General features: G+C 50.0%; 1 protein-coding gene across 3 annotated transcripts; it reads right to left on the bottom strand.

Moving 5' to 3' along the window:
- Positions 1-425: 425 nt before the first annotated feature.
- Hexim2 (hexamethylene bisacetamide inducible 2) lies at positions 426-6,174 on the bottom strand. Of its 3 annotated transcripts, none has more exons than XM_013354423.2 (3): positions 6,164-6,174; positions 5,144-5,244; positions 426-1,479 (listed from the first exon to the last, which is right to left on the bottom strand). In XM_013354423.2, the coding sequence occupies exons 2-3, from the start codon at positions 5,204-5,206 to the stop codon at positions 601-603; spliced, it is 942 nt and encodes a 313-aa protein (XP_013209877.1). In that variant the 5' UTR covers positions 5,207-5,244; positions 6,164-6,174; the 3' UTR covers positions 426-600. The 3 variants fall into 3 exon arrangements, with proteins under 3 accessions (XP_013209877.1, XP_026632835.1, XP_005369136.1); XM_026777034.1 differs by lacking the exon at positions 6,164-6,174 and adding an exon at positions 5,945-5,965; XM_005369079.3 differs by lacking the exon at positions 6,164-6,174 and adding an exon at positions 5,851-5,937.
- Positions 6,175-10,212: the final 4,038 nt, after the last annotated feature.

Below are 10,212 nucleotides of genomic sequence, written 5' to 3' on the forward strand. Positions count from 1 at the left end.
AGGCAGTGGTGACACACACCGTTAATCCCAATAACCACATTAGTTTGCCATAGAAACCGGGCAGTAGTGGTGCATGCCTTTACTCCTAACACTAGAGAGGAATATAAAACAGGAGGAGACAGCTCTCACACAGTCTCATTCTGAGGATTCCTGAGCAGGATCGCCATTTCGAACTGAAGTAGAGGTAAGAGCCAGTGGTTGGCTCTTTTGCTTTTCTGACCTTCAGGCTGAACCCCAATATCAGTCTCTGGGTTTTTATTAGTCATGCTACAGTCTATAACCCCAGCTTCAGGGGCATCTGACACCTCAGACATCTGTGCACACTTGCACATGTGCCATGTGTATATATATATATATCTACACAGACACATAATTAAAATAATAAAAATAAATCTTAAAAATAAGATAAAAAGGAATTTGGAGTCTAAAGCAGGGCCCTAGTGAAATCAATTCTAGCCACTCCCAGTGGTTCTCACATGGCCATTTAATTCCTCTTAAAAAGTAAGATGACATCAAAGACCCAACCGTGGAAATGACAAGGAAAACTCTGACCTTGCCTTAGCAGTTCTCAAAGGAGGGAAGGGATGCTGAGAGTAGCTTTCATCTGTCACCTGCCTCCTTGTGACCCAGCTGGCCCACGTGGGTATGAAATAGGGCCTCATCCTGGGGACCGGTGGTCCCTTCTGTGGCTGGCTTCTGGTCACAGCAGCTGCCATCTCGGCTCCACATCTCATTCTCCTGCCGAAGCCGCTGGTTTTCAGTCCGGAGTCTCTCCACCTCGGCCGCCAGCTCTTCCACCTGTTGACAGGGCTGCCTGTTAGGGCGACCCTGCAGCTGCTGGAGCCTCCGAGTTTCCTGCTCAGCCTGCGATAGCCGCCTCTCTAAATCCAGGTAGTCTCGCACCAGCTCCTGCTTGCTGAGGCGCTGAAGGCTCTCAGTGTGGTACCGCTCATAGGCCTCAGAGAAGTCCCTCTGCTGGAATTCCCCGTGAGCTCGGCCCTGCCCATCACTGTCCCCTGCTTCATTCTCCCCACTGGAGGAGCCTGGGTGGGACAGCCCGTGGAGCACATCCAAGTTAGGCTCCTCCAGGTCACGGTCATTCATTAGGAACTGGGTAGTGTTGTAGGGTGCCAAGGGCTGGCCTTTGGCGAACATCTCCTCACGGACCCGGGAGGCCCTCTGGCTCTGCCTCTCATCTCGCTGCTGCTTCTCAGCCCAGCTCAGTTCTAAGTACGGCCGCCAGTGCCTCTTGCGCTTTGATGGCCGCCTGCGGTGCTTCTTTCGGGCCAGCACCGCCTCCACTGAACATCGCCGTGGGCTCTGGGTCCGAGAACCCCTATTGTTATAACCTGAGCCTGCCCCAGCTGGAGCAAAACCTTCATCCTCTGAGTGTAGCTCCTTTCCCGATGGCAGAAGCAAGGAACCATCAAAGTCATGAGGCTCATGGGCTATCTGGGGGCTCGGCAGACCAGAGGAAGTCTAGAGAGAGGAAGAAGGGGAAGTCACAGGCAGCCTTTCCCTGGGAGTAGAATCCTTCCCAGCACACCCAGCCCCTCACACCGGCCTCATGTGCTCACAATTTACTTAGCTAACCAGTCTTCCAGTAGGAAGAACAGACTTCCAGTGACATCTCCCTCCTGTCGCTGGCCATCTCTTTTTTCTTTTTGACATAGCATTTTCAAAGACCAGGTTGGCTTTGAACTCATTTGGGCAACCAAAGACGACCTTGAACTTCTGATCTTCCTGCCTCTAGAATGCTGGATTATGGACATATGCTATCAAGCCTGGTTTATGCAGTGCTGGGGATCAAGCCCAGGGCTTCATGCATGCTGGGTAGCCATAATTGAGCTATCCTCTTCACCACAGCTCATTTCAACGTCCAGAACCAGACCTTGAACAGGCATTCCACAAATGAAAGCTAGGGAAGCTAGATGTGGTAGCCCATACCTGTAAGTCCCGGAATCAGGGTAGCTAAGGCAGGAGGATCAGAACTTCAAGCCAGGCTCAAGGACAGCCTGGGCTACCTGAACACTTTCACAGGTACCCACACTGAGAAAGGATTTATTTATTTATTATGTATACAATGTTCTGTCTGTGCCTGCTGCCCAGAAGAGGGCACCAGACGTCATTACAGATGGTTGTGAGCCACCATGTGGTTGCTGGGAATTGAACTCAGGACCTTTGGAAGAGCAGGCACTGCTCTTAACCTCTGAGCCATCTCTCCAGCCCCTGAGAAAGGATTTATACTTGGGTTTAATGCTCTGCTCTGCTTGAAATCGAGGTCTTCCTACTGTAACCCAGGCTAGCCTCCAACTCACCATCCTTCTGCCTCAGCCTCACAAGTAGCTGGGATTAATAACAGGTAAAGGACACCAAAACTAGCTCTGAAGTCAATAACTGTATTGAAGCCGGAGTCACACATGCTCCAGTGTTACTCAGCTGTATTCCTAGCCCTTGAACTTTGGTTCTGAAATAGAGTCTCACTAAGTTTTCCAGGCTGAACTTGAACTTGCAAGTCCCGAATTTATAATCCACCTGCCTCAGCCTCCAGAGTAGCTAGGATTAGAGACCTGTGTTACCAGGCCAGGGGTTGAGTTTACTAGCTTTTGAACAGGGATTCCCTGCCCCCTACCCCCCTGAAAATTATATAACTAAACCTGCTTCCAGCTCTTTGCATGGCTGACCCTTTTCCCCATGCTTCAGTCCTAATGCTGTCTGTCAAGTGATGCTCCCCATAAAGACCTCCAGAAAGCGGCTCTCCTCTCTCCCCTCCCAGCCACTCTGTCATGTCCCACAGGTAATGTCACAGCTAGCACCTAGCATATTACTATTTACTATCTGTCTTCATTTCCTGAGAAGGTGCCACTTTACCCCTATGCTCAGTAAATACAAGTTTGTTTCTCTCTTTATGTGAGGAGCATCAAGAGGTCATAACCAAGGAGAGGCTACAGGGAGATTTTGGTACTTTGAAGCAGAAAAAGAATCTATCAGGCCCAGCACTATGAGACAGAAGCAAGTGGATTTCTCCATCTGAGGCCAGTCTGTCAAGTTCCAGGCCAGCCAGGGCTACACAAGGAGACCTTGGGAGAGGGGAGAGGAAGGAGTCTTGTGTCTGCAAAGGGCATCTGCTTATCTGTGTGGTGAGGGTGGGAGCCCTGGGTGTGGGGGATAGAGGACAAATTGCTCCAAGTTGTGGTCTGGGAGCTTTCTAATAATAACCACTGTCATTTGCGTGCTGTTTTATACAACACAAATGGTATCTGAGCAGGGGTTCCTTTGTAGAGTTTCATTGCATTCACTTATTATGTGTGCGTGCAGACAATCCCTAATGACAGGGCTTGAGTGTGTGTATGTGTGTATTTGTGTGTGTGTGTGTAGGTCAGAAGATAGCCGTGGGAGTTGGTTTTTCCTTTCTACCATGTAGATCCTGGGGGTTGCACTCAGACTGTCAGGCTGGGTACAAGCATTTTACCTACTAAGCCATCTTGCTGGCCTCTGAGCAGGGGATTTTAGGGTTTACATTGGGGCGATAAACTATTTGCAGCCTTTCAAGAGCAGGAGTATGTACAGGTGTTGCTGGATTGTTTTTGGGGGGAGGGTCATTTGGGGAGCAGTCTTACTTGGTACTCCAGCACAGTCTGGAACTCATTCTGTAGACCACCCTGGTCTCCAATCCTCAGTGGTCCTGCCTCAACTTCCTGAGTGCTGAGATTATGCATCTGAAGCATCATGCTGCCTGTCTTATGATGTGTTTCAGAGACAGAGCCTAAAGGAAACTCTAGGGGCGTATTTGTATGTTTACTGTCATTTACCTGTCCCCAGCCCTCAATCCCCTAGTGATTCTTGCCCCAAACCAGCTGTCTGCTGTCCCCATGCTGTCCCTCTACCGCCATTTTCACTGTGAGAAATAAGCTCTATAACCTGCACGAGTCACTTGCCCTTCCTGAATGTTCTAGCCTTGATGAGCCATTAGTTTCAACGCCTAAGAAACCCTGGAAACGGCTAGGTAGGAGGGGCCAAAAGCCACTCTGAGCCAGGCATTGTGACAGGCACATATAACGCCAGCACTTGGGAGGTGGAGGCAGAGGCAGTGGATCTTGTGAGTTTGAGGCCAGCCTGGTCTACAGAGCAAGTCCCAGGATAGCCAGGGCTACACAGAGAATCCCAGCTCACAACCTATCTCCACCCCCAAGAGTTCCCCTTAGGCTCCATCTCTGAAACAAAACAAACAAAAAAAGAGCAAACAAAGGGCTGGGAGCCGCTCAGGCATAAAACGCTTTTCTAGCATTGGGAGGCCCTGGGTTCAAGCCCAGCATGGCGAAGTCCACAACAATTCTCTGGGTCTTGCCTTTTTGATATTTTGGAAGTGTTGGTAATGAGAGAATGGGCCAAGGGGGGCCAATGAGAGCCAGCATGAGCTGGGGCGCTAGGGGTTCCTGTTCAGCCCATAGGTTTCATTTACTGGGAGCTTTAGGATCTTTCTCTCTTCTGAGTTCCCCGGCACACACACCCCGTTTTTGGCTTTTTTATTTTGTTTTGTTTTTTTAGGTCAAATTCTTTTCCTGTTTCATTCTTGGTTCTCGGCGGGGGGGGGGGGGGGAGTGCAAATATCCAACCAAGTTATTTGACCTTGAAGTTCCTAGTCGTTTAAGTGAGAGGCAAGGTCTTCTGTGTTTAAAGTGGGATTTTGTTGTTTGTAGGCTACGTGATTCCGGAAAAGGTATCGCAGCTCTCAGAACTTTAGCTTCTGTCAACTGGAAATAATTCCTCCCTTGAAGGGTTTTTAGGAATTCGTGAGATACCACTGAGTCACAGTCTGGCCTACTTCCCAGTGCACAGTACAAGCCTCACTGACAACGCTGGCTTTCTAGCTGGGTGTGGTGACGCAAGCTGTGATTTTAGCACCTGTAAGGCTGAAACAAGACCCTGGTTGCAAGTTCAAGGCCAGCTGGGGACTCATAGAAAGACCCCCCCTTCCCCCATCACAAACAAAAACAAAACAAGATACTGGTTTTCTAAATCTGCCAGTACATTTGAAACAACAACAACAATAAAAAATAATAAAATAAAATAAAATAAAGGATTTCAGGTGTTTGAGCCCACATTCAGGGTTTTCAGGTGGCTGGGAGGGGTGGGTACTTACCTTCGCCTCCTCCAGGGCTGCTGGTGACTCTGAATTACAGTTGCTATGGTTCAGAGTGGCCATCTTCTCCTGTCTCAGCAGATGCGTTGCACTAGTGTTATCTGCTTGTGAACAACAACAGAAACCTAAGTCCTCGGGCAGAATCTGGTTGGTCAGGCCCTGTCTGCCTCAGCAGCAGCAGCAGCAGCCATTTTGTGGCCCCAGAGCTGCTTGCCTTCACTTTCAAATGAAGGCTCCGAAAGCTGCTCCCATACCCTAGTTTTCAGACCTCTGGTCAGCAAGGGGCCAAATGGGACCGAGAGACCATCTTTCCAGTCCTGTTCCGTAGGCCCCAGGCCTCTACTCTCCTAGCAAGTGAAGACCAGGCTGGCAGTTAGGAAGGTAGGCCTAAGTTTTGTCCCCTGGACAGGGAGGTAGGAAGGAAACTGCTTGGGGAAGCTGGGGGTGGGGATCTGTGACTCCTGGAAGCCCCTGTCTTGACCGCCCTTAACCTCTCCAGGCTGTGACCTGGGCAGAACCTACAGTCTAAGTCTTTGCGTTTACAGAGTCTGATGGCTACCCTCTTGCCTCAAGGGACGGGGAAATGGGGGAAAGAAGTCATCATACTACATGCAGCTGAAGGAAAAATCAAATGGGGGTAAAAAATGGGTTTCTTGAAGGAGGGGAAAAAGTCATGGAAGGGAGGTTTTAGCAAAGGTGGGACTGACCTATTTGCTGTCAAGGGCTTAGTGTACACCACTACTTCTGTGTGTCTTTCTGTGCGACCGCCTGTCCATGAAATTCTCAACGCCTCAGCCCTACCTCTTGCTGCAGTAGCAGCAGCTCTGGCCAAGCCGCTCAGGCACTAAGATGGGGGGAGATGGGGGGGGGGGAGCAGCCTGGCAGCGCAATGACTGCTGGGGGTTGTAGTTCTTCCACGCTAGGAAAGCAGCCCAGGATACCTTCAAGCTCCCTTACGTCAACAACCATACCCAGGAACGCCAAAACCTATCTGCTTTTGCGTGGACGTCCCGCGCTCACCGATCTCTTCTTTGATTGGGTCGCTTGCCTGCCAATCTCCTCACTTTTGTCAACAACGAGCTGTGCGGAAGCACAACTGGACCCGCCCTGACAGAACTCAATTAAAGAGTTCATTGATGGCGTTAGTCTTTACCAGGAAGAAAACTAGATCCGGCCGGGAGGGGCGGGGCTTGCGCGCGGAGCGATCCGTAGCCTTGAGGAAGGCGACGAGCAGCTCGGTGGCCGCCGCCGCCATTTTGGGCTGGGAGGAGGCAGCGGAGGGACTCGCTGCGCAGTGAGAGCACCCCATGGGGGGTGGTCCGGGCGCGGGGAGAGGCCGGGCCGAGTGGGCTGCCTGAAGTGGCGGTGCCGGGAGACGGCGGGGAGTTGGGTCGGGGGCCGGGGAGGGGAAGGTTGGTGTCTCCCCGGCCGAGCCCAGTCCTCAAACCGTCCCGGCAGCCCCGCAGCCTCGCCTTCGAGAGCGGGGTTTTGGGGTAATCACCGCGTATTTCCCGTGATCCCAACAGAGGAGAGGCCAGTAAGACGGCTTCCCCTTTGCTGTGCTTCCTCCGGGACGCGGATCCTGAGGCCAAGCTCTGCCAAGGCCTCTCCCCACCCCCATTCATTTCTGGGTATGGCGGCGAGGCCCGGCGTAGCTGGACCCCCAATCTGAAGGACGAGGTGGGCGCGACGCCAGTTGGAGACTCTGGCTCGCGGGGATGGGCCGAGGTTGCAACTCTGGCCTCATGCCCTCCGCGGTGCTGGTTAGCTGGAGGCTCGGAGGGCGCCCAGCCGGATTGCACCCACCTCTCCCCACTCCCATACACCAAAGTCCATCCCACCTCTCGGGGCTGCGAAAAGCAACAGCCCTCTAACTGCTATAGCAACCACAAAATCCCCTGGGACCAGCTAGACTCGGGCGCGTGGAAAGCTCGACCTCAGTGCTTGGAAATCTCTGGGCTCTCTTGCCCTCAGGATTTCTCCCATCGAGCCCCGACTCCCCCAATGGCCTGACCTCGAACGTCACCAGCCACTTTTGGAAACTTCTAAAGTGGGCTGCCCCACTTCCAAAATTTTACGACAAAGGGATGGGGTTCTGCCCTTTGCAGGGTTGGAACAGAAAATAATTTCAGAGTCACCACGGCCCAGTAATAGCAATGGAGTGGCCCATTTCGGATGCTTCAAAAACATCTGTTTGCGTTTTGAAATCCGAGCCGTAACTTAGGGGCGAAATGGCTGTGCTGCAAGGGAAAGGCAAACTAATTCCAATGTGCTCATTGTAAGCCTACACAGTGTCCAGTGTGAAGTCTTGTTCCACAAACGAAAGAGTTTTCAGTGCCAGTGTTCCTTTGTTCCTACAGCCATATCTTCTGGAGATGTAGAAAGTACTTAAGTAGAAATGGCAATTTTGATGTACTTCATGTATGTGGCATATGGGATATAGGGGAGACATTCTTTGAACGAATAAACTTACAATTTAAAATTAGAGCCGTGCCGGCATTTAAAAGGCTGGCATTTGATGTGATGTTCACTTACTGAATTGCAGACCAAACATCTCGTTTCCTAGAGATTTCCAGGCTACACCTTCAGAAGACAGCTTTGTAACTACTGTCACTTCACACTGTGTCCAGGGAGGCGCTGGAGTAGGTGGTTAGCCATTGGTATCTGTGAGGACCGCGGAATGCATTTTACTGCCAGTTATAGACGTCAAATTCCTAGGCCTTTGCTTTAACAGTAGGACCCGTGAAAGTTTCCTCAGGGTTGAATGCCTGCGCTTTGTATGAATACAAAAGGGCTTTCTGGCTGGGTGTGGTGGATCTCTTATGGAGTTGAGGCCAGCCTGGTCTACATAGAGAGTTCCAGGCCAGCCAGGGCTGCACAGACTCGTTTGAAAATACAATAGTCTTATGTGATGACTTCACAGTTATAATCAATTTCACCCTGCATCCCTCAGATGCTTTGAAAAAAAATCTTAAAACTGCCATACAAACAAAAAGCTACCAGGTCAGCATTAACTAGGGTTCTTTTGGTTTTTTGAGATGTCTTCTTCTAGCCCAGGCTGGACTCAAAATCAGGGTAATCCTCCTGCTTCAACCACTAGAGTGCTGGAATTACAGGTGTGAGCTACTATACCAGCTTGTTTTTCCCCTTGTACTTTTGAAATGGTTTCAGTTAGCCCAGACTGACTCTGAACTCCTTGTGTAGTTTAAGCTGGCCTTGAACTTCCTTCCTCCACTTCCTAAGTTCTTGGATTATGGGCATGTACCACCACACCCAATATTATTTATTTACTTTCTTTGTGTGTGTACATACACACATGTGGAGGTCAGAATTGGTGAGAGTCAGTTCTTCCATCACCTGGGTTCCCAGAGTCAAAACTCCTGCTGCCAGGCTTGGCAGCAGGTGACTTTACACAACGAGCCATCTTGCAAGCCTCCTAACGGGTGGTTAGGTTTTGTTATTGTTGCTTGCTTGCCTTTTTGAGACCGGGTCTCTCTATTTTTCACAAGTTGCGGTGGAGCTATCCGCTTGAGCCCCTCAGGTGTTCGCAGGTGTATACTACTGCATTCAGTGGTGACTAAGATTAATTAATTAATTTAAGACAGGGTCTCCTATAGATCTTGCTGGCTTTGATCTCTGTGTGTCAAAAACCCTTGAGCTCCTGGTCTTGCCTGTACTTCCTGAGTGCTGAAGTCGTATAAGTGTATCATCATGTACCATTTCTGTGCTATTGGGGATTGAACCCAGAGCTGTGTGCACTCGAGGCAGCATACCACCAGCTGAGTTTTAGCCCCAGCCCCTGTGAGAGGTTTTTTTGTTGTTGTTTTTCGAGACAGGGTTTCTCTGTGGTTTTGGAGCCTGTCCTGGAACTAGCTCTTGTAGACCAGGCTGGCCTCGAACTCACAGAGATCCACCTGCCTCTGCCTCCCGAGTGCTGGGATTAAAGGTGTGAGCCACCATCGCCTGGCCCTATGAGAGTTTTTAATTCAAAATGTGAGCTACATTTTTTTTTTTTTTTTAGATTTGGCCTTGCTCTGTAGTCCAGGCTGACCTAGAACTCCATAGACTTCAGTGGCCTTAAATTCATAGCAGCCCACTTTCCATAGCCTAGGATTACAGATGTCAGCCAAATAAGCTGGTGTAACTATTTCTCAATGTACCATCAGTGCACTGTTCATCCTGTAGTTTCCTTTGTTCACTTGACCCTGATGAAGAAAAGATGAAGAGCCTGGTATGGTGGCACATGCTAATCCCAGCAGTTGGAAGGCAGAGGCAGGAGAATTACCCACAATTGGAAGCTAGCTTTGGCTATAGAGTAATACTGCCCCCCCCCCCCAAAAAAAAAGAAGAAAATGAAGCCAGGTGATGGCGGCGCAGGTCTTTAATCCCAGCACTCAGAAGGCAAAGGCAGACGGATCTCTGAGTTCGAGGACAGCCTGGTCTACAGAGCTAGTTCCAGGACAGCCCAGGCTGTTACATAGAGATACCCTGTCTTGAACTCACCCCCCCACCCAAAAAAATGGGGATGTAGTTCAGCAGAAGAGAGCTTAGCATGCTCAGGAGTGGAGAGGGATTGGGGGATGAGTTAGGGAAAGAAGAAAGATGATATTAACTTGGTAGCTGTTGAGTTAAAGAGTCATAGGAGCTTAAAGGAGGGTTTGGGTTATCTTTGTGGTTCTTTTGTCAAGAATTTATTGGAGGAGGACCCTAGACTCCTATGATTCATACTCCATTGTGAAGCAGTCTTGTTAAACTTTGGATGCTACTAAATGGCAGTACTAGCCCAGGTGCAGAAATGTGTTACTCACTGAAAGATGAAGCTTTAGCAGTACTTAAGGATGACACATGAGCTTTTCCATTCCTTGATTTTAAACAGTTGGGAATAGCTGGGTGTGTTGATTCATGCCTGTAATCCTTATACTAAGGAGGCTGAGGTAGGTGGATTGTCATATTGGACACCAGTCTGAGCTACAGTGAGACCCTATCTTAAAAAAAACAAAAAAACAAGCCGGGCAGTGGTGGCGCACGCCTTTAATCCCAGCACTCAGGAGGCAGAGGCAGGCGGATCT

Source organism: Microtus ochrogaster, unplaced genomic scaffold (assembly GCF_000317375.1).
Source record: "Microtus ochrogaster isolate Prairie Vole_2 unplaced genomic scaffold, MicOch1.0 UNK44, whole genome shotgun sequence".
In the NCBI taxonomy this organism is placed as follows: domain Eukaryota; kingdom Metazoa; phylum Chordata; class Mammalia; order Rodentia; family Cricetidae; genus Microtus; species Microtus ochrogaster.

What these genes read in the sequence shown, in the direction of transcription:
- Hexim2 (XM_013354423.2), bottom strand. Translation starts at nt 5,206, where the DNA reads ATGGCCACTCTGAACCATAGCAACTGTAATTCAGAGTCACCAGCAGCC. An exon ending in CAGCCCTGGAGGAGGCGAAG is followed by an intron (nt 1,480 to 5,143) that starts GTAAGTACCCAC and finishes TCCTCTCTCTAG; the next exon opens with ACTTCCTCTGGTCTGCCGAG.